Genomic DNA, 23,266 nt, shown 5'->3' with positions numbered 1-23,266 from the left:
AGCCTTCGCTATGTCGTAAATGGGTCCGCGCCTTCCGGATGGCTTATTGCAGGGGGGTCGAACTCATTTGTTATCAGGGCCGGATCTGGCATAAACGAGACCTTGTTGGGCCGGGCCACGTGTGTAACTATGTAAGATTAGGTACATATGAAGCTGCCTTCTACTGAATCAGACCCTCGGTCCATCCAAGTCAGTATTGTCTTCTCAGACTGGCAGCGGATCTCCAGGGTCTCAAGCTGAGGTTTTTCACACCTATTTGCCAGGACCCTTTTTTGGAGATGCCGGGGATTGAACCTGGGACCTTGTGCTTCCCAAGCAGATGCTCTACCACTGAGCCACCGTCCCACCCCTGGGGAATCCCAGGCTCAAAACGTGCTTAAAACGTTAGCACTCCTTGGTCTTAAAGATGCTTTCTTTGTGTTTCTCCCATGGAATCCAGGTAACAGGGATATAAATTTTATAAAGAGCACAAACACAAATATATTTTTAAAAGTCTCTCAAAACATGCTTAAAACGTTTGCACTCCTTGGTCTTAAAGATGCTTTCTTTGTGTTTCTCCCATGGGATCCAGGGAACTGGGCAAAGGAAGCTCTGGCTCTTTCCTTCCTTCCCCAGGGGACTGGGGGGAGGAGCCTCAGCCAATAGGAGGAAGAGTGGCTTGGCTCAGTAGCTCCGCTGTGCAGTGGAAAGAGCCTGACAAAGCAAGCTATTCCCCCTTCCTCCCCAAGGGAGGAGCCTCAGCCAATGGAGACAATAGAGGTTTTGTTCTGTAGCTGCTGTGCAATTGAGCAAGCCTTGCAAAGCAAGCTGTGATGCAGAAGTCAGCAAGATATAGGGAGAGGGAGGCAGATGACGGCCAGTTGCTCGGGGACCTGATTTGACCCCCAAAATGCATGTTTGACAGCCTTGGCTTATTGCAAACCTCGATTCATGTGAGGAAATGAGCCCATATAATTGGTGCTGTGCATTTCAATTGGTCTTAAGCAGGTGGGCAGGGTCTGTTGGTCTGAGCATCCAGGGAAGAAGGGCCGTGACACGGTCGGCACACCAGTTCTGGCAATCCCAGGTAGATCGTGCGAATGTCCAAAATAGATTCTTTTTCTTTTCTTTTTCTTGGACCTCAAAGAACTGAATGCTGCTGATTCCATTTAGGCGATGAGATCTCTGGAGATTGGGGTGGAGGGTGCTTGTGCAATTCCACAGAAGTCCCCAGCCCTCGTTAAAAACGTCAGGCATCCATGAAAGCTCATGCAAATTCCGTTTGCACTGATGGCATTATTTTTTTATACCTTGTGACTATTTTGAACGAGCGGTTTGTACCAACTGAGCTGGACTCCCGGCGGAGAGCTGGGTTTCCGAGTCTCCCGCTGAGATCTGGATGGTGGAGCGCCTTGCGGCATTACAGTCTCCTCTGAAAAAAGCCTGGCACGGAGAAGAGAGAGGCACTTTCTCAGGCTTGGCATCGAGCAGGAGCTGCAGTGCCCCTTCCCGGTGCATTGTGGGAAGCTCTTGCACAAACCTTGGAGGCACCTTCTTTCTCACAGGCAGCCGTTCTTCCACCTGCTTAGGAATGAAGGTGCCATGGTTACAGTTGGCAAGAGGGAGTGACGACGGGAAATTCAAATGACATATGGGTTTGGTGGAATTGCTTATCTGGAAGATGTGGATGACGCTTTATACAGGACCCACCCCGTGCATGCTTTCAGATACCTTACCGGTGGATTGCACTGTCCAACATCAGCCTCTTATTCCAAAAAAAGTATTTTGTAGGTTTACAGAATAAGGCCTGTGTGTCACAAGGCACTCATAAATATCAACAGCAAATTCGATTTGGGCAGCTGTGACTTAAAAGGGAATAAAAATGGTGATGAGGCAAGGGGTGGGGGGAAGCAAGTTGTTGGCTGACTCGTTCGGTTTCTGTGGCAGTGCCCTGGAAAGGTATTCTAGAAACCGGGGGCCTTTCATGTCTAGGGTTTTCAGGGCTTTTTTTTTTCGTAGTGGGAACTCCTTTACATATTAGGCCACACCCCTCTTATGTAGCCAATCCTCCAAGAGCTTACAAGGCCCTTATTCCAGGGACTACTGGAAGCTCTTGGAGGATTGGCTACATTGGGGGTGTGTGGCCTAATATGCAAAGGAGTTCCCGCTACAAAAAAAGCCCTGAGGGTTTTTATACAGAAGAGTGACCAGTTTTTCCACACGTTGTGCTTTCTTAAATGAATAGGAGGATTAAGCGAAGGTCCTTACTGGAAATTCATGTGGGTGGAAGATTTTCAGAGTAGGTTTACTTTACGAAAGTCTACTTCGGAATCAACGCAAGGGAGTAATGTTCACGCAGAACGAAGGCTGCGTTCAGACGTCCTGTCAAGTTGTCGGCCATGAATTCAGGACACGGGGCCCTGATGTGAGCTTTCACGGCACCTGCCAAGTAAATCGCTTTTAGGAAGTGGGCGGGGCTTCTGATTGGCTGCGCGTCGCGTTAAACAGAACTTCGGCCTACAGTGTGGAAAGAGTGAGGATTAGTTATATTCAGGTCGTTTTGTAGAAAAATAGGCGGTGGAGCTCATTAGCATATTTCGCCACCACCCCCAAGCCAAAAGCAACCCAACACAAGAAAGGAGAACCCCGGGCGAGGCGTGCTTGGGTTGGCTAGAGATCCAGCCAGCCCAAGCAGGCCTTGCTCACCTGGGGCTCTCCTGGGCTGCCCTTCCCCCAGTAAAAAGGCCTGCAAACCACCCACCACCCAAAATCACATAAGAAGTGGAGAAATGGTGGCGCAGGCTTCTCCAGGGGTTAATGAGGGCTGCTGGGGGGGTGGCAAAGCCTTTGATGGCTGACCGGCTGTCCACTCTCCTAATCCAGGGATTGTTCTGAAGCTGCACCTACTATTCAATGGACAAGGAAGGTGGGGAGGAGGGGGGGACCATCAGAAAGGTTCAGGAGCTGCACTCCTGTGAGATCCTGCTGAATCTGAGGCCTGGTTATATTTAACCTCTCCCCCTGGCAATTTGTGGTTGGCTTCACCTCCTGCGGTGGCCGTTCTGTGGTTGCATTCCCCCCCCCCCCCCAGTGTCAGAATTCCAAAGGTGCCCACAGGTTCAAAAAGGTTGAGGAACTTTGAGCTAGGATATTGGCAAAACTTGCTTCCATAATTCAGCTCCTTCTTCTTTCCCTTCTAATTTTGTGGGTAGCGAAAGAATCCTGGCTTAAAAAAAAAAAAAATTCACTTACCATGGATCATGAATACAGGTTCCTGTGTTTGTTGGATTTTCCATGTCACCCCTACTCCCAAGACAGGATTCTAAATTTGGATTAAACCTGGTTTTGGAAACCTGGTTCATGAAGAGAAAGCACTGTCAGTTTGGTGTAGTGTGCGGACTCTTATCTGGAAGAACTGCGTTTGATTCCCCACTCTTCCACATGTACCTGCTGATGTGACCTTGAGTCAGCCACAAGTCCTCTCAAGGCTGTTCTGCTCAAGAGCAGTTCTGGGAGAGCTCTCTCAGCCCCACCTACCTCATAGCGTGTCTGTTGTGGGGAGGGGAAGAGAAAGGAGATTGTAAGCTGCTCAGAGACTCAGAGACCCAGTTTGGTTTAGGGGTTAAGTGTGCTCGCTCTTATCTGGGAGAACCGGGTTTGGTTCCCCACTCCTCCACTGGCACCTGCTGGAATGGCCTTAGGTCAGCCAGAGCTCTGGCAGAGGTTGTCCTTGAAAGGGCAGCTGCTGTGAGAGCCCTCTCCAGCCCCACCCACCTCACAGGGTGTCTGTTGTGGGGGAGGAAGATAAAGAAGATTGTGAGCCGCTCTGAGACTCTTCGGAGTGGAGGGCGGGATATAAATCCAATATCTTCTTCTTCACCCACCTCACAGGGTGTCTGTTGTGGGGGGAGAAGCTATAGGAGATTGTAAGCCGCTCTGAGAGAGAAGGGCGGGGTATAAATCTGAAGTCGTCGTCTTCTTCTTCGGCTAGTGAAAGGTGGGGTATAAATCCGGTCTCTTCTTCATCATTATCTGCATTAGTATGTTGTGGGTGACCAGGGTTTGATTTCAACTAGGGCCCTTTCACGAGGGAGGAGACAGGAGTGAGCTGGAGGCTGCGTTTGCATACAATGTTGGTTTCATGTGATGTCTGCATGCAGCCTTATATATATATATATATATATATATATATATATATATATATATATATATATTAATTTAGAGTATTCCCACAGATGCAGAATAGATTCCCCCCTGCCAGGTACAACATCAACCAAAAAATTCTTCTTCTCAGTGCTAGAATTCAAGGGCATCCAATGAAGCTGATGCGCAGTAGGTTCAGGACAGACAAAAGGAAATACTACTTTATACAGTGAGGGATTAAGGCAGGGGTGTCAAACTCATTTGTTTTGAGGGCCAGATTGGACATAAATGAGACCTTGTCAGGCCGGGCCATGTCGGGTTGGGCCGAGCCATGTCTGGCTGGGCCATGTGTGTACCTATATAAGATTAAGTATCAGAGATATAAATTTTTTATAAAGAACACAAACACAGATATATTTTTTAAAAAACTTAAAACATGCTTAAAACATTAGCTCTCATTGGTGTTAAAGAAGCTTTCTTTGTGTTTCTCCCATGGGATCCAGGGAACTGGGCAAAGGAAGCTCTGGCTCTTTCCTTCCTTCCCCAGGGGACTGGTAGGAGGAGCCTCAGCCAATAGGAGGAAGAGTGGCTTGGCTCAGTAGCTCCGCTGTGCAGTGGAAAGAGCCTGACAAAGCAAGCTATTTCCCCTTCCTCCCCAAGGGAGGAGACTCATCCAATAGAGAAAATAGAGGTTTTGTTCTGTAGCTCCTATGCAATTGAGCAAGCCTTGCAAAGCAAGCTGTGATGCAGAAGTCAGCAAGCTATAGGGAGAAGGAGGCAGCTGACGGCCAGTTGCGCGGGGACCTGATTTGACCCCCAAAATGCATGTTTGATGTTTGTCACCCTTGGTTTATTGCAAACCTAGATTCATGTGAGGAAATGAACCCATATGATTGGTGCTGTGCATTTCAGTTGGTCTTAAGCAGGTGGCCAGGTATATATATATTTTTTAAAACTTAAAACATTAGCCCTCATTGGTCTTAAAGATTCTTTCTTTGTATTTCTCCCATGGGATTCAGGGTATTGGGCAAAAGAAGCTCTGGCTCTTTCCTTTCTTCCCTAGGGGAGAGCCTCAGCCAATAGAAGGGAGAGAGGCTTGGCTCAGTAGCTCCACTGTGCAATTGATAGAGCCTGACAAAGCAAGCTCTGCCTGCCCCCCCTCCCCAAGGGAGGAGCCTCAACCAATGGAGAAAATAGAGGTTTTGCTCTTTAGCTCCTGTGTGATTGAACAAGCCTGACAAAGCAAGCTGTGATGCAGAAGGAAGCAAGAGAAATGGAGAAGGAAGCAGATGCCAGGCAGTTGCTTGGGGGCTTGATAGGAGCCCTCCGGGGGCCTGATTTGGTCCCCGGGCCGCATGTTTGACACCCCTGGATTAAAGTATGGCGTTTGCTGCCAGAGGATGTAGTGATGGCCACAAGAATAAACAGCTTTAAAGGGGGATTATATAGAACAAAGCAGTAAACAAGTGCACCTTTAAGACCAACTAAGTTTTATTCAGAATGTCAGCTTTCGTATGCTCTTAAGCAGACTTCCTCAGACAAAAATGGAATGGCAAGTAGTCCTTAATATAGAGAAAGTGAGCACTGAGTTTGTATGTAGAGTCATGGGAATGTTTTTAGCGGACTGAAAGAATCACAAATTGGGGTCTGTGTTTGTTGGTGTTAACTGGGCTGAAACAACAGTGGAGGGTGATAAAAAGCAGACTGATGTCGTAGATGTGAAGTGCCATAAATCTGGGTAACATTCTGGCTTGCCATTCCATTTTTTGTCTGATGAAGTCTGCTTAGAGCATACGAAAGCTTGCATTCTGAATAAAACTTAGTTGGTCTTAAAGGTGAAACTTGTCTACTGCTTTGTTCTATTGCTTCAGACCAACACGGCTGCCCGCTTGGATCTATCTCCAGGGGATTATATAGATTCACGGAGGATAAGTCTATCAACGGCTACTAGCCACAGTGACGGAGGGGAACCTCCACATTCAAAGGCACTAACCCTCTGTATCCCAGAGCCGGAAGGCAACGTCAGGAGAAGGCCTCGGCCTCTATGTCCTGTTGTTGGCCCTCCAGAGGAACCAGCTGGCCACTGTACGAGACAAGATTCTGGACTAGATGGACCGTTGGTCTGATGCAGCAGGGCTCTTCTTATATTCTTATTTGCATACACGTCACTGTTAGGTCCAGCGGTTTTTTAAAATACAAAACCTTTTAAAGAGATCATCTTTAAATTCAGAGTCATCTTCCTTTCAAGTAACTGTGGACGTAATGTTTTTATGTCACATTCCACCCGACTTAGGGCCTGAGGTGGCCAATAATCAAAGACATTAAAACAAGACAGACAGGCAGACATTTTTATTTATGGGCACAGACCAAATAAAGTACAGAAATTTAAAAGCTACAACACAAAGAATAAAATCTGTGCTATAAGAAGTATAAGAATAAGAATATGCAATTTTCTAAAAATATTAAGTATAAAAGTTACATAGAAGTCAACGCTCTAGTCAGAACAGAACATCTTAAAACTAAGAAGCAGTTAAAAGAGTCTTTCCGATGCCATAGCAGGCAGCCCAGAACTTGGCAACGGCTTCAGAAATGAGCTGGTTTTCATCCGATGCCGTGAGAGTAAAACAATCTAATTCCAACAGCCCAAAATTTGCCCTTAATATACGGTATTTTACACGGGCCTCTTTATACCAGGAACGCCTAAACATTATGTGCGCAATGGATTCAGCTTTAAAGTATACGCAGACATGTACCTTAATATTCTTTCAATAAAGTTTGGAAAATTTACAAACGCACACAAAACAATTACAAACTAACAATTCAGTGATACGCAAAACCAGAAGGGCACTCAGGAAACACCACAGAAAACTGAAAAGCCTTCACCTGCTGGCATTGATGCTAGAGGGGGAACAGACAAATCTCCCTGAAGCGGGAATTCTTTGGTGTCCCCACTAAGAAGGCCCTGTTTTGGGTTGCCACATGTCCAGCCTCAGATGACAGGGTCACCCAAAGCAGGGTCCCCGAAGAGGATGGCATTTGTCAGGTACATTCACACGGGAGAAGGTAGTCCTTAAGAGATGCTGACCTGGATGGTGCAGGCCAATCTGGTCTTGTCACATTTGGATAGTCTTGTCAGATTTGGATAGGAGATCACCAAAAAGGACTAGGATCATGATGATAAGGAGGCAGGCCACGGCAAACCACCTCTGGATGTCTCTTGCCTTAAAAACTCTTACAGACATCGTATACTTTAGAGCAGGGTTTCTCAAACTCCACCCCCCCCCCCATGGCCCAGTTATTTTTACACTTCTCCTTCGCGGCCCACTAAAATTTGGGGGTGGAGCCAGGAGACTTTGGGGGTGGAGCCGGAAGACAGGAAAGCCTGTCTCTTTCTTCTATAGAGGTCTCCATGGAAAACGGGGCTCAGGCTTTGCAGCCGGTGTCAGTCTTCAAGCCTAGCTTTTATCTGCACAACACAGAAATGTTGGGGGATGGAGGGAAGGAAAACGGAGCTCAAGCTTTGCAGCCTGTGTCAGTCTCCAAACCTAGCTTTTCTCTGCACAACAGAGAGACAGGAAAGGAAGGGAGCAGAGCAGAGCTCATGCTTTGCTGGAGGCGGGGCTAGCTTTGGCTTTTCTTGTGACCTGGTATTGAGGCTTCTGTGGCCCGGTACTGGGTCATGACCCTGCAAATGGGAAACGCTGCTTTAGAGTGTTGTTAAGTATTTAAGTCTTTTGTTACCCTGGGGCTTTTCTTGTATTTTATAACCACATAATTACGCCAGGTCTCCTTTGTTGATTGAAATCCCTTTGGGGCAGGGGTGGCCAAACTTGTTTAATGTACGAGCCACATAGAATAAGCGTCTGATGTTTGAGAGCCGCAAGACATGAACTTCAGATGTTTTAGAGCCACGGGAGGGAGGGAGGGAATAGATGGAAAAGGGAAGAGGGAGAGAGAGGTGGAAAGAAAGCAACTTTAACTTTAGCTGCATTCTCCAAGCCACCAGCTGGCTTGGCCTGCAATAGTGATTTAAAGAGAGAAATGCCTTCTCCAAACTGGCTGGCAGGGTGGGGGGTGGGGTTCAAGAGCCACACAATATGTGCGATAGAGCCACAACTGGCTCCCGTGCCACAATTTGGCCATCCCTGCTTTGGGGTTTCCATAAGCTGCATCTTGATAGCGCTTACGTCTACCACCACCAAGGTCTACTGGCCCCAACCTGTTTAGGACATTAATGTCAACACCCACGCCACGAATTGGGCCTGGAAGCAAACAGGGAGACAACGGAGGTGGAGCAGGACTGGAATGATGCGGTCCCTACGACTCACTTCAGCCAGCATCCCGGCCGTGGCTCTGTGCAACAGTTGTAGCTTTCAGGCTTTCTATGGTCAAAAGACAAAACAAGAAGTACCACAACCAGGGGTGGAATTCTAGCAGGAGCTCCTTTGCATAAGAGGCCACACACCCCTGAGGTAGCCAATCCTCCGAGAACTTCCAGGGCCCTTAGTACAGGGCCGACTGTAAGCTCCAGGAAGATTGGCTATATCAGGGGTGTGTGGCCTAATATGTAAAGGAGGTCCTGCTAGAATTCCTTACAGGGCTCTAAGTACAGGGCCGACTGTAAGCTCCAGGAGGATTGGCTACATCAGGGGATGTGTGGCCTAATAGGCAAAGGAGCTCCTGCTAGAAGTCCACCTGACCACAACCCTACCCAGCAAATTTAATTAATTTGATTTAATTTCAATTTATACCCTGCCCTGACCCGCATTAAGTATGCCTCCCGCATTAAGCATGCCCACCCCCCCCGCCCACCGCACATACCCCCAGCTTTACTGATAGTTTGAAATCCTCGGTTGTCTTTCCACAGGGCCTTTCCCATCCGAGATTACCAAGGTATTGTGTCAACAGAGGCTTTTCTCCTTTGTGCCCAGCAACCTTCTCCTGCCAGATTCATTCAGTGATGCCACAATTCAGTGTCTGTGACATCACAATGGCTTCCATGGCGACTAATTGTGCTGTCAAACTTCACTGTGTGACATCGCTGAATGAATCGGGCAGGAGGCTGATTAGGAAATCAAAAGCTTCTATTTGCACACAAATAACTTGGTAATTAATGGCGATGGGAAAGGAGCAATATACTTATTGGGCCAGTATTTTATTTCAGCAGCGTTGTGCGTCTAATGAAAATTCATCTCGATGGCCAAAAAAAGCACATCGAGGATTCGAGCGGTATGTAAATTAGTTTGGGTCCCAGCAAAGACTTTTCCAAGGCAGAATGATATGGCTTCGATTTAAAGGTGTAATAATAAGCATTCATATAGGGCAGTGGTCCCCAACCTTTTTGGCACCAGGGACTGGTTTTCTGGAAGGCAGTTTTCTGGGACTGGTTTTCTGGAAGGCAACCGACTGGGGCTGACTGTAGTTTCTGGATGATACAATTGTGCACTTTATTATGGTGTGGTGGTGAAGTGCATGTACTCTTATCTTGGAGAACCGGGTTTACATAAGAACATAAGAGAAGCCATGTTGGAGCAGGCCAATGGCCCATCCAGTCCAACACTGTGTGTCACATAAGAACATAAGAGAAGCCATCTTGGATCAGGCCAATGGTCCATCCAGTCCAATACTCTGTGTCACGTAAGAACATAAGAGAAGCCACGTTGGATCAGGCCAATGACCCATCCAGTCCAACACTCTGTCTCACACAGGGGCCAATATATGTGTGTGTGTGTGTGTGTGTGTGTGTATATATACACACACACACACATACATACATACATATACACACACACACATATATATATACTATGGCTAATAGCCACTGATGGACCTCTGCTCCATATTTTTATCCAATCCCCTCTTAAAGCTGGCTATGCTTGTAGCCGCCACCACCTCCTGTGGCAGTGAATTCCACATGTTAATCACCCTTTGAGTGAAGAAGTACTTCCTTTTATCCGTTTTAACCTGACTGCTCAGCAATTTCATCTAATGCCACGAGTTCTTGTATAGTGAGAAAGGGAGAAAGTACGTCTTTCTCTACTTTGATTCTCCACTCCTTCATTTGCAGCTGCTGGAATGGTCTTGGGTCAGCCATAGCTCCCGCAGAGTTGTCCTTGAAAGGGCAGCTTCTGGGAGAGCTCTCTCAGCCCCACCTGCCTCACAGAGTGTCTGTTGTGGAGGGGAGAAGATAGTGAGCTGCTCTGAGATTCGGAGTGGAGGGCAGGATATAAATCCAATGTCATCTTCTTTTTATTCGGTGTATCCTCAGATACACTGAAATTAATTTTATATAGTCAGCTTTTGTTTGGAATATATATATATATATATATATATATATATATATATATATATATATATATATATATATATATATATATATATATATATATATATATATAAAATGAAATAATTATACAGCTCATGGCCCAGTTGCTAACAGGCCACAAACCAGTACTGGCCCACGGCCCAGAGGTTGGGGACCCCTGATACAGGGCACGCATGGCCAAACTTGCTTAATGTAAGAGCTACATAAAAGAAATGTCAGATGTTTGAGAACTGCAAGTTAGGGAGGAAGGAAGGAAGGAAGGAAGGAAGGAAGGAAGGAAGGAAGGAAGGAAGGAAGGAAGGAAGGAAGGAAGGAAGGAAGGCATAAGGTTGCCAGTCTCCAGGTGGGGCCTGGAGATCTTCCACTTCTACAACTCATCTCCTGCTGGCAGAGATCAGCTCCCCTGGAGAAAATGGCTGCTTGGAAGGGTGGATTTGAGGGCATTGTACCCTGCTGAGGCCCCTCCCCAAACCCCGCCCTTGGATCCACCCCCAAGGTCTCCCAAGTATTTTCCAACACAGGGCTGGCAACCCTAGGAAGGCAGGGAAATAGATGGGAGGAGGGAGGGAGAGGTGGAAAGAAAGCAGCTTTGATGTGTTCTCCATGTGGAGAAGTGATTTAAAGAGGGAAAATGCCTTCTCCAAGCTGGCCAATGGGATGGTAGGGGCTTCAAGAGCCACACAATATGTGTGAAAGAGCAACATGTGGCTCCCGAGCCACAGTCTGGCCACCCCCGATATAGGGTTTTAAAGGATTCGAGGCACTTCCTATACATTCTCGTGATCCTTGCAAGAACTGACTGCATATTAGAGAGATCCAGGTGAGCAGCCGTGTTGGTCTGAAGCAGTAGAACAAAGCAGGAGTCAAGTACACCTTTAAGACCAACAAAGTTTTATTCAGAACGTAAGCTTTCGTGTGCTCCAAGCATGCTTCGTCTCATGATGAAGCACACGAAAGCTTACGTTTTGAATAAAAACTGCATTGGTCTTAAAGGTACCACTTGACTCCTGCTTTGTTCTAACTGCATATTATAATTAGTACTTGGGCTGCTAACCTCCAGGTGGCCTCTGGAGTTCTCCCAGAATTACATCTGTGACCTCCAGACTACTGAGATTTCTATCTCTGGAGCAAAGGGTAGTTTTGGAGGGTGGATTCTATGGCAGGGGTGTCGAACTCAGTTGTTATAAGAACATAAGAGAAGCCATGTTGGATCAGGCCAATGGCCCATCCAGTCCAACACTCTGTGTCACAGAAGAACATAAGAGAAGCCATGTTGGATCAGGCCAGTGGCCCATCCAGTCCAACACTCTGTGTCACAGAAGAACATAAGAGAAGCCCTGTTGGATCAGGCCAGTGGCCCATCCAGTCCAACACTCTGTGTCACAGAAGAACATAAGAGAAGCCCTGTTGGATCAGGCCAGTGGCCCATCCAGTCCAACACTCTGTGTCACAGAAGAACATAAGAGAAGCCATGTTGGATCAGGCCAATGGCCCATCCAGTCCAACACTCTGTGTCACAGAAGAACATAAGAGAAGCCATGTTGGATCAGGCCAGTGGCCCATCCAGTCCAACACTCTGTGTCACAGAAGAACATAAGAGAAGCCCTGTTGGATCAGGCCAGTGGCCCATCCAGTCCAACACTCTGTGTCACAGAAGAACATAAGAGAAGCCATGTTGGATCAGGCCAGTGGCCCATCCAGTCCAACACTCTGTGTCACAGAAGAACATAAGAGAAGCCCTGTTGGATCAGGCCAGTGGACCATCCAGTCCAACACTTTGTGTCACATAAGAACATAAGAGAAGCCATGTTGGATCAGGCCAATGGCCCATCCAGTCCAACACTCTGTGTCACACAGTGGCTCAACCCCCCCCCCCAAGTGCCATCAGGAGGTCCACAAGTGGGGCTAGAAGTCCCTCAACCTTGCCCCCCCCCAAGCACCAAGAATACAGAGCATCACTTGCCCCAGACAGAGAGTTCCAACAATACTCTATGGCTAATAGCCACGGATGGACCTCTGCTCCATATTTTTATCCAATCTCCTCTTGAAGCTGGCCATGCTTGTAGCTGCCGCCACCTCCTGTGGCAGTGAACCGAGGGCTGGATCAGACATAAATGAGACCTTGTTGGGCCAGGCCATGTGTGTGTACCTATTTAAGATTAGTAGCAGAGATACAAACTTTATAAAGGACACAGACAAACACTATTAAAGATTTTTTTTAAAAAAAAAATGAAAACATGCTTTAAAACATTAGCACTCATTGGTCTTAAAGTTGCTTTCTTCGTATTTCTCCCATGGGATCCAGGGAACTGGGCCAAGGAAGCTCTGGCTCTTTCCTTCCTTCCCCAGGGGACAGGGGGGGAAGGAGCCTCAACCAATAGAAAGAAGAGAGGCTTGGCTCAGTAGCTCTGCTGTGCAATTGAGAGAGCCTGGCAAAGCAAGCTATTCCTCCCCCCTCCTTCCTCCCCAAGGGAGGAGCCTCAGCCAATGGAGAAAACAGGTTTTGCTCTGTGGCTCCTGAGCAATTGAGCAAGCCTTGCAAAGCAAGCTGTTATACAGAATGAAGCAAGATATAGGGAGAAGGAAGCAGATGACAGCCAGTTGCTCGGGGGCCTGATAGGAGCCATTCGGGGGCCTGATTCAGCCCCCAAAACGCATGTTTGACACCCCTGCCTTAGATGGATCAACTCAGTCAAGGAAGTCATGACCCTCCAGTTTGCAATTACCTGCGCAGGTTGGAACAATAGGACAGGGGTGGCCAATGGTAGCTCTCCAGATTTTTTTTTTTTTTGCCTACAACTCCCATCAGCCCTAGGCAGCATGGCCAATGGTTGGGACTGATGGGAGTTGTAGGCAAAAAAAAAACATCTGGAGAGCTACCGTTGGCCACCCCTGCAACAGGACATTTTGGAGGACATTAATTCATTAGGCCATCATAAGTCCGAAGCAACTCGATGGCGCCTAACCCACAAAAACAATTGATATCTCCTTTTTGATATATCCTGTTCATGAAAATGTCAGGCTGCTTCCCTTGATTCTTTAGCATGGTGGCATATCTGTCCGTAGCCGGAAGAGGTTGAGCCTTAAATGTGGGCCCTTTCGTCTTCCCGTGCAATCCAAAGCAGAGTTACTGTAAGCCTTTTGACGTCTGTGGGCTCGGGAGGATGGAACTCTGCTTGGGATTGCAGCATAACTCCCAGGTGTGCTTTTAGATCCCCGGCTACAGGGTCATGTGAGGTGCGGCCAACTGTTCCTATATTGAGGCACATTTGGCAAGGTCAGCTTCCAGCATGCTGGAAACCAGGGCTTTTTTTCTTGTAGCAGGAGCTCCTTTGCATATTAGACCACACACCCCTGATGTAGCCATTCCTCCAAGAGCTTACAGCAGGCCCTGTACTAAGAGCCCTGTAAGCTCTTGCAGGATTGGTTGCATCAGGGGACATGGCCTAATATGCAAAGGAGCTCCTGCTAGAATTCCAACCCTGGGTCACGCACCCTGATATAGCCAATCCTTGAAGAGCTTACAGGGCTCTTAGTACAGGGCCTACTGTGAGCTCCAGGAGGATTGGCTACATCGTGTGTGTGGCCTAATATGCAAAGGAGTTCCCGCTGCAAAAAAAAAGCCCTGCTGGAAATAATCTTGTGAAGTTGCAGTAGAAAAGAGCAGGAGTCCGGGAGCTCCTTAAAGACTAGCGAAACTTGTGGCAGAGGATGAGCTTTTGTGAGTTGCTGCTCGCTTCTTCAGATACAACAAGAATGTGAGTCCATCTGTCCTTATATCTTGGAGGGCGGAGTGATTTCATATATTGTATGGCAATAGCAGGGAAATGACAAGCAGGATTGGATTAGGTGTGATATGCAGAGGGGGTAGTAGGCATGGAGAAATCGTCATTGGTAATGAGTCAGGAAACCCAGGTCTCAATTCAGTCCAGGAGGATGCATTGTCTTGAGCAGGGGTGGCCCAACTGTGGCTCTTCCACACATATTGGTGGCTCTTGAAGCCCCCACTGTCCTGTGGCCAGCTTAGCTAAGGCATTTGTCTCTTTAAATCACTTCTCCAAGCCAAGCTAGCTGGTAGCTTGGAGAATGCATTTAAAGTTAAAGTTGCTTTCCTTCCACCTCTCTCTTCCTATTTGCTTTCTTCCCTTCCTGTCTTGCGGCTCTCAAACATCTGATGATCATGTCTTGCGGCTCTCAGGCATCTAATGTTCATGTTTTGCAGATCTCAGACATCTGACATTTATTCTGTGTGGCTCTTAAGTTAATCGAGTTTGGCCAGCCCTGGGCTTGAGTTTCGTTATCGGTTGCAGCTCAGCAGTCTCTTTCTGATCTCTCTTTGAAATTCCTTTGCAAGAGAACTACTGCGCTTTAGGTCAGCAACTGAATTTCCTGGGAGGTTAAAAGGTTCTCCCATTGGTTTTTGAATATTGTGGTTTCTAGTGTCAGACTTACGTCCATTATGGATTTGTCTTATCTGGGTAGTGTGCGGCATGAAAAGTAAAAGATCCGATAAAACGGGTAAGAAACCATGTTCAGGAAAAGAAATTTGTGTGTGTATTTGTGTGTGTGTGTGTGTTATCTAGCAAAGTATGTGTGAAGAAATCCAGGGTGTTAAGTGTATTTTTAAGAATTTGTGCATATTGTAAAAAAATAAACCTAGCAAAGTGCCAATGCTGGTGTGGCTCTCGGTCGAGTGGTTGTCTGGTGGCCGCTTTGCTGTGTATTGTGTTCCTCCTTCCTTCTTCTTCTTCTTCTTCTTCTTCTTCTTCTTCTTCTTCTTCTTCTTCTTCTTCTTCTTCTTCTTCTTCGAATGGTTGTCTGGTGGCAGCTTTGCTGTGTATTGTGTTCCTCCTTCCTTCTTCTTTCTCCTCCTCCTCCTCCTTCTTCGTTCTTCTTCTTTCTTCTCCTCCTCCTTCTTCTTCCTTCTCCTCCGTCTCCTCCTCCTTCTTGTCAAGAAGTCACAGCTGACTTATGGTAACCTTGTAGGGTTTTCAAGGCAAGAAGCATCCAGAGGTGTTTTGCCATTGCCTGCCTCCCTGTTGTGACCCTGGCATTCCTTGGAGGTCTCCCAACCAAATACTAGCCAAATAGTGACCCTGCTTAGTTTCCAAAATCTGATGATACTGTCCAGGTCAGAGAAAGCCAGGTCCTGGGGAAGCCTAAAAGAGTTGGGGAGCACCCTGACTCATCTAGGCATGGCCCATAATCCACTGCAAAATGCAAAGACAGTTAACCGGCATTCTGGAGTTCTCAGGCAGGCAGAGAAAAATGAAAGGTGTTCTCTGAAAGTAGCCTCGTTTTTAAAAGGAATTCTTTGTCTCTGCTTTACAGAGCGGTGCTTGGAGGATCATGAGCTCGTTGTTCAAGTTGAGTCCATGATGGGAAGCGAAAGTAAATTTTTATTCAGGAAGAATTATGCAAAATATGAATTTTTTAAAAATCCTGTGGTGAGTATTGCATCCTTGTTATTTCCTCATGTGGATCCAATGTACAGATTTGGGGGTTTTATGGTCCAAGGCCATGGGTTGAAAGTTTGCACCATTAAAATCCACCTTGGCTTTCAAGAATCGAGTTTGTATTAATCCTGGATTGATCTCTCTCTCTTCATTCCTCGAGTCCTCTGGTCACAGCTGACCATTTTGCTGGACGCCAGGGCCAGCCCTCCCTGGGCCTCAGAGCTCAAGTTGCCAGTTGGGAGTTGGGAAAGACCCAACTGGTGGTTTTGGGGGTGGAGCCTGGGAAGGGCGGGGCTTGGGGGAGGGATTTTTCGCACCATAAGGCGCTCCGGACGATAGGACGCACCTTCCTCCTGGGGGGCGATCCGCTGCCTCCGATCCCGGCGCTTCCTCCGTGCCTGCCTGCCTGGCTCCAGCTCTGACGCTTACAGCAAGCACCAGGATCGCTCCCTCTGCCCTCCGATCCCGGCGCTTGCTGTAAGTGTCAGAGCTGAAGCCAGGCAGAAAGGCACGGAGGAAGCACGCTGCCCTCTCCACAGCCGGCGGTCACAAAGCTCTGGGTTTGCGGAGGGGGCGGGTGCTTCCTCCGTGCCTTTCTGCCTGGCTTCAGCTCTGATGCTTACAGCAAGCGCCGGGATCGGAGGGCAGAGGGAGCGATCCTGGCGCTTGCTGTAAGCGTCAGAGCTGGAGCCAGGCAGGCAGGCGCGGGGGAAGCGCTGGGATCAGAGGCGGAGGCAGCGGATGCCCCCCCCCCCAGGAAGGTAGGTACCAGTACCTTCGCTCCATAAGACACACACACTTCCCCCCCCACTTTTTTTTGGGGGGGGGGAAGTGCGTCTTATGCTGCGAAAAATACGGTATGTCTGTGGGCTCTAACACTACAGAGTCTATCCTCCAAAGCAGCCATTTTCTACAGGGGAAAAGATCTTAGTCATCTGGAGATTGATCCCAGTAGGCAGCCGTGCTGGCGTGAAGCAATAGAACAAAGCAGTAGACAAGTGCACCTTTAAGACCAACAAAGTTTTATTCAGAATGTAAGCTTTCGTATGCTCTTAAGCAGACTTCCTCAGACAAAATGGGAATGGAAGCAGCAGTTCTTAATATAAGTGGGCCGTGTGGAACCGTGGGAATGTTTTTAGCAGATTGAAAGAACCGCAAATAGGGATCTGTGTTTGTTAGTGTTAGGACGAAGCAGGGCTGAAACAACACTGGAGGGTGATAAAAAGCAGACTGCTGTTGTAGGTGCTGAAATGAGGGTTGTGGGCTGTTGGTCTCGTTACATATACTAACCCACTTTCTACTCTACTTTAATGCACCCTGTTTTTCTAATGGCTGTTTTATGTTTTTTTGTACTGACATACTCAAATGGGGGACATTGGCTGTTCAACTTATTGGATATACTTATTGCACATTGCATATACCCTTCCTCCACTGTATTTTAATGCCTTCCTTTTTTTTCTAATGGCAAACGATAACGGTTATAACCTCTTGAGAAACCTTGCCCTCTATTTAAACTAACAAACCTAGAAGTATGGCACTTCGCACCTACAACAGCAGTCTGCTTTCTGTCACCCTCCGGTGTTGTTTCAGCCCTGCTTTGTCCTAACACTAACAAACACAGATCCCTGTTTGCGATTCTTTTAATCTGCTAAAGCTCCTGCCTTGAATGAAATGTTGTAATTTTTATGTATTTGCGTATGTCCCTGGAAGTCACGGCAATCTTTGGTGACTGACCCCTACTGGGGGCCTGGAGGATATTCAGAGAGGTGACTGAATAAAGCCTGCCCTGGCCTCCTGACTTCTGGTATTCCAAGGAGGTCTCCCATCCAGGCCTCAAATTCAGCAGAAGCTCACAAGAGCTCCTTTTTGATGGTTCCCCCTTTTCCTCCCCCCATCTTGTCCATTGAAGAGTAGGTGCAGCTGTATAGCAATCCCTGGATTAGGAGAGCAGCCAGCCAGCCACCAGGGGCTTTGCCACACCCCCAGCAGCCCTCATTAACCCCTGGAGAAGCCCACGCCACCCTTTCTCCGCCTCTTATGTGATTTTGGGCATTGGGTGGCTTGCTGGCCTTTTGACTGGGGGCAGGGCAACCTAGGAGAGCCCCAGGCAAGCGAGGCCTGCTTGGGCTGGTTGGATCTCTAGCCAGCCCAAGCAGGCCTCACTCACCCAGGGCCCTCCTTTCTTGCATCGGGTGGCTTTTGGCTGGTGGGGGGGTGGCATATGCTAATGAATTATACTAATGGGTTCTGCCACCTATTTTTCTACAAAAGGACCCCTGCTCCCATCCAGGTACTTGCTAGGTCAGCCCTATTTAGCTTCTCAGATTTAATGCGATTGGGCTTGCTTGGACTCTCCAGGTCAGGGCCCTTGGTGGTCTTAAAACAGGGGTCCCCAACCCCCAGGCTGTGGACTGGTACCGGTCCATGGCCTGTTAGCAACCGGGCCGTGAGTTGTGTAATTATTTCATATATTACGATGTAGTAGTAATAAGAAGAAGATGACGACATTGGATTTATATCCTGCCCTCCACTCTCAGAATCTCAGAGCAGCTCACAATCTCCTTTATCTTATTCCCCCGCAACAGACACCCTGTGAGGTAGGTGGGGCTGAGAGGGCTCTCACAGCAGCTGCCCTTTCAAGGACAACTTCTACGAGAGCTATGGCTGACCCAAGGCCATTCCAGCAGCGGCAAGTGGAGGAATGGGGAATCAAACCCGGTTCTCCCAGATAAGAGTCTGCTCACTTCACCACCACACCAAAATAAAGTGCACAATTGCATCATCCTGAAACCATCTCCTCCCCCCGCCCCCAGTCTGTGGAAAAATTGCCTTCCACAAAACTGGTCCCTGGTGCCAAAATGGTTGGGGACCACTGTCTTAAACCTCCCACTGGACTCTCAACTTTCTTCTGCTTCAGACCAACAAGGCTACCCACCTGGATCCATGATCTTTTTTGTAATACTTCTGGCAGCGAGAGACACCAGAAACACCCCAGTAATGCTCAGGAGCCATTTCCCCACAGGTGTAGCGGTTAAGTGTGCGGACTCTTATCTGGGTGTAGTTTGGTGTAGTGGTCAAGTGTGCGGACTCTTATCTGGGAGAACCAGGTTTGATTCCCCACTCCTCCACTTGCAGCTGCTGGAATGGCCTTGGGTCAGCCATAGCTCTCGCAGGAGTTGTCCTTGAAAGGGCAGCTGCTGTGAGAGCCCTTTCAGCCCCACCCACCTCACAGGGTGTCTGTTGTGGGGGCGGAAGGTAAAGAAGATTGTGAGCCGCTCTGAGACTCTTCGGAGTGGAGGGCGGGATATAAATCCAATATCGTCTTCTTTTTCTTCTCATTTCATGGTGTAACTGTCATACATAAAGACCATGGAAGGGTAGGATTGCCCGTCTGAGGAAGGGAGACTCATTTGTGTGTGGGGGGGACTTCACTGTTGAGATAATGATATTGCCAGTGACGCTGCGGCATTCGGACAAAACTCTATGGCTAAACAACATTCTGACTGAATTCTAGAACATTGATGGTGATGCAGTGACATCACTTCCTGTTGTGCTGGAAGTGACATCATTGCACCAGTGTGCCACTGATTGCCCCCCCTTCTTATTATTTAAGACATTTTAATGCTATTTTCCCACCCAAATAGGCTCCCCAAGGTGGTGAACATTAAAACATTTGAGCATTCTTGTCTTCTTGCCCAGCTGAACAATGGCGGAAAGGGCTGATGATGGGTGGAAGGTCTTCTGACACAGGAGACCTGATAACACTGGGGTGGAGCCATCTGCATGAATCCTCACCACAAATCATTGACAATCTCCCGCCCCCCAGTCTCTCAATCCAATGTTATAGGGTCTGACTCTGCCCACAGGACTCCAGCTTTTCTGTATTGCTGTAGCATCATGGAAGGAGTGCACGGAAAACTGCAATGATGTCACTTCCAGCACAACAGGAAATTATGTAATTGCATCGCCATCAATGTTCTAGAATTCAGTCAAAACGTTTCCATAAAATGTTATTAAAAATTGGGGGCGGGGGGGGGCAGTCAGGTGCACCTTAATGCCAAATTCCCCCACATGGAATGTATTATTATTATTAGCACCAAACTGTTTTAAAAATGTTTTAATTGTTTTATTGTAAGATTTTAATTAGTTAACGTTTAACCTGTAAATGCTTTTACGTTTAACTTGTAAATGCCCTGAGCCTGCTTTGGCGGGGAGGGCGGGAGAGAAATCCAATAAAATAAATCAATAAATAAGCAAACAAATTATCCCTTTTTCCCCCCCTCCCCTGGTCTTTACACAGAACTTTTTCCCAGAGCAGATGGTTGCTTGGTGTCAACAATCCAACGGCTGTATTCCGCAGTCGCAACTTTTGCAGGTATTGTGAAGTGTGCGCGTTAAAGCCGAGCTTGGGGTTTCTCCCGTGTGACGCAAAGGATCTGGTTTGTGATTCTGAACAGATTTGTGGGATGGAGAGGGGGGGATGCCTTTTGAGATGAGCGGCTGCTAAAAAAAAATGCTGTCCACCTGTTGAGTTTTTAAATGAATCCTAGCCTTGAATTGAAAGTCTGTTGGGGTGCAAAGAAGTAGGTCCATTCTGCCGTTGCATGTTTCTGGCTGGGGGTTGCTTCTGTGATAAAGAAAGGACAATAAAAATGAAGTGACGGTAAAGCTGTAAGTTCTTCTAAGGAAAGGAATATTCTGGTTCTTCCTTACTTCCTTCTTCCTTCCCTCTTCCTTCTTGCCTTCTTCCTTCCCTCTTCCTTCTTGCCTCCTTCCTTCCTTCCTTCCTTCCTTCCTTCCTTCCTTCCTTCCTTCCTTCCTTCCTTCCTTCCTTCCTTCCTTCCTTCCTCCCTCCCTCCCTCCCTCCCTCCCTCCCTCAGAGTATAGGAGAGGATATAAATCCAATTTCTTCTTCTCCTCCTCTTCTCCTTCTTCCTTCTTCACAACAAACTGGGGCTTCTTAGCTGACAATGGCCTACTCTTTTCCTCCCAGTAGGGAAGGGCACATTTCGAACTATCTAGAGTCCATACACAATCTGGGATTTGTTGCTTACATCTGGTTGAATAAACTCAGTGATCACGTTGTCTGAATGCAGCCACACTCTTTGAGAGGCACTTCCACAGTTACTTTTTGGGCATTCATCTCAAAGAAAGTCATGTGTGAGTGCCATGAAAAGATACGTTTCTCAGGGCGGAGCAGCTCGCCAGAGCTCACAGTCTGCACTTGGCATCAAACCCTAGTATGCCTCTGTATGATTGACGCGGGCTTTATTTCAGCCCACTATTGGTACAAAAGCAGCTCCATGGTGCAGAGTGGTAAAGCTGCAGTACTGCAGCCTGAACTCTCTCCTCACGACCTGAGTTCGATCCCGGTGGAAGCTAGGTTTTCAGGTAGCCGGCTCGAGGTTGACTCAGCCTTCCATCCTTCCGAGGTCGGTAAAATGAGGACCCAGCTTGCTTGGGGGGCGGGGGGCAATGACTGGGGAAGGCAATGGCAAACTACCCCATTAAAAAGTCTGCCGTGAAAACGTGAAAGCAACGTCACCCCAGAGTTGGAAACGACTGGTGCTTGCACAGGGGACTACCTTTACCTTTTATCGGTACAAATCCTGCCCTTCAGGTTGTGATGGCAGTACCCTATTTACAGCTGTCAGTTTCTGGGAGCGGGAAGAAAAAAAACACCATTATGGGATCACAGTTGCGATACAGTCCAAAAAATACAAAATAGAACTGTGATATATAAGGGCTACCATACTTAGAATTTTCAGTAATAGATAATAAAAACAATTTTCCACAGAGCTCATTGCTGGTTAATCATACAGCATGTAATTATCTAATAATAATAATAATGGACACGTTTCGTGTTGCTACTTATTCAGTATTATAAATTTCTTCTTCTTGTTAAGCTGTATGTAGGGAAGGAAGTAAGCCAGTATCTTTTTTTACAACTTGTGCATTTCGTTGCTGGCCAAACCACTCTCCGTGAAGGAACAGCCCATTGTTGCAATTTACTGTTACTTTTCTATATGCAGCTGCCAATCATTTTTCTTTTATCAGGAATAAAGCCATCCCTTCTAAAGCCGGCATAATGCTCTCAAGATGTGAGCAGTGCAGCAGTGAGACCTCATGAAGAAGAAGAATTATGAATTTCTTATAAGGCAGGGGTGGCCAAGGGTAGCTCTCCAGATGTTTTTTTTGCCTACAGCTCCCATCAGCCTCAGCCATTGGCCATGCTGGCTTGGGCTGATGGGAGTTGTAGGCAAAAAAAATCTGGAGAGCTACCCTCGGCCTCTGTTATAAGCCATTCATCATTTTGAGCAGAAACAAAAAGCCTCTTCCTCTTATTGATAGCCAAAAGGTTTCTGGGAGTGAGCAGGATTTGGTCAGGAAATTCCACTTTCGTGATGGATTATTTTTCATGTTGCGTTTTGCTAATAAGCTGGTGAATTCTTGCCAAGCCCAAATGCTGCCTGATTGTTGCTCTTGCATCCCTGCGTTGACTGTAATTGTAGAATTCAGTGTTTTCATTTAATCTCCAACAGAATTTTTTAAACTCCAGTAGCTGTCCTGAAATTCAAGGGTTCTTGCATGTGAAAGAACTGGGGAGGAAGTCGTGGAAGAAGCTGTATGTTTGTCTGAGAAGATCGGGACTCTATTGCTCTACGAAAGGCTCTTCAAAGGTAATTTTATTTAGGTTAGCTAAATCCAGGTTGTTTTTATAAGACTTTTGAACTGCCGCTGTTTGTTTGGGGTGACAAGGACAAATGGCAACGCAGGATCGGACGAGCAGAAAGGAACAACTGTGCCGCAAAACCGATAAAACTATGTATTGCAGTCTTATTCTCTTATATTATGTTAAGTCTTATTTCTGTCAAACTCTTAGCAAGCAGCTACACATACAAAAGGCATACAAAGATACACAGACGCCACAAAGGGGAAGGACACCCCTAGATCCAACTTGATACCTCTTCGGCTGGGAATTGCTACATATACAGCGTAAAGCCAGTTTGTTCAAGTCTGTCTTGGTGGGTTTGTTTTCTTTTGTAACCCAGGTTGGAAACTAGTGACCTGTGGGTCAGGACCCAAAAAGGGGGGTCACAGAGCCTCTGAAAGTGGGTTGCAGGCCAACCCTCCCCTAATGGCCACCCCTGTCCGTTCCATTGCTCTCTTTTGTATCTTGGAAACCAAGATTTGACCCTGGAAACAGTATCTCTCATTCGTTGATATTTTCCTTCCCTGCATATACATGCTGATCAAGTAAAACCTGTCCTGATCGTTACTAGAGTGAGACTCTCGGGTGGGGGGGGGGCACGGATTAGCGGGAGTAACAGAAAAGGAAAAAAGTGGTCAAAGGCTGGAATGT

At 47.3% G+C, this 23,266-nt stretch overlaps 1 protein-coding gene across 2 annotated transcripts in view; it reads left to right on the top strand.

The window, feature by feature from the left end:
- The window catches only part of GRB10 (growth factor receptor bound protein 10), a 140,439-nt gene that overhangs the window by 94,400 nt on the left and 22,773 nt on the right, over window positions 1–23,266 (top strand). For both annotated transcript variants that reach the window (XM_060247786.1, XM_060247785.1), the window contains 3 exons: window positions 15,779–15,894; window positions 20,204–20,278; window positions 22,446–22,583. In XM_060247786.1, coding sequence (XP_060103769.1) covers window positions 15,779–15,894; window positions 20,204–20,278; window positions 22,446–22,583 — 329 coding nt within the window. The remainder of the gene's footprint in view (window positions 1–15,778; window positions 15,895–20,203; window positions 20,279–22,445; window positions 22,584–23,266) is intronic.

This window comes from Heteronotia binoei, chromosome 10, assembly GCF_032191835.1.
Source record: "Heteronotia binoei isolate CCM8104 ecotype False Entrance Well chromosome 10, APGP_CSIRO_Hbin_v1, whole genome shotgun sequence".
In the NCBI taxonomy this organism is placed as follows: Eukaryota; Metazoa; Chordata; class Lepidosauria; order Squamata; family Gekkonidae; genus Heteronotia; species Heteronotia binoei.
This window is presented reverse-complemented; position numbering and strand designations above follow the sequence as displayed.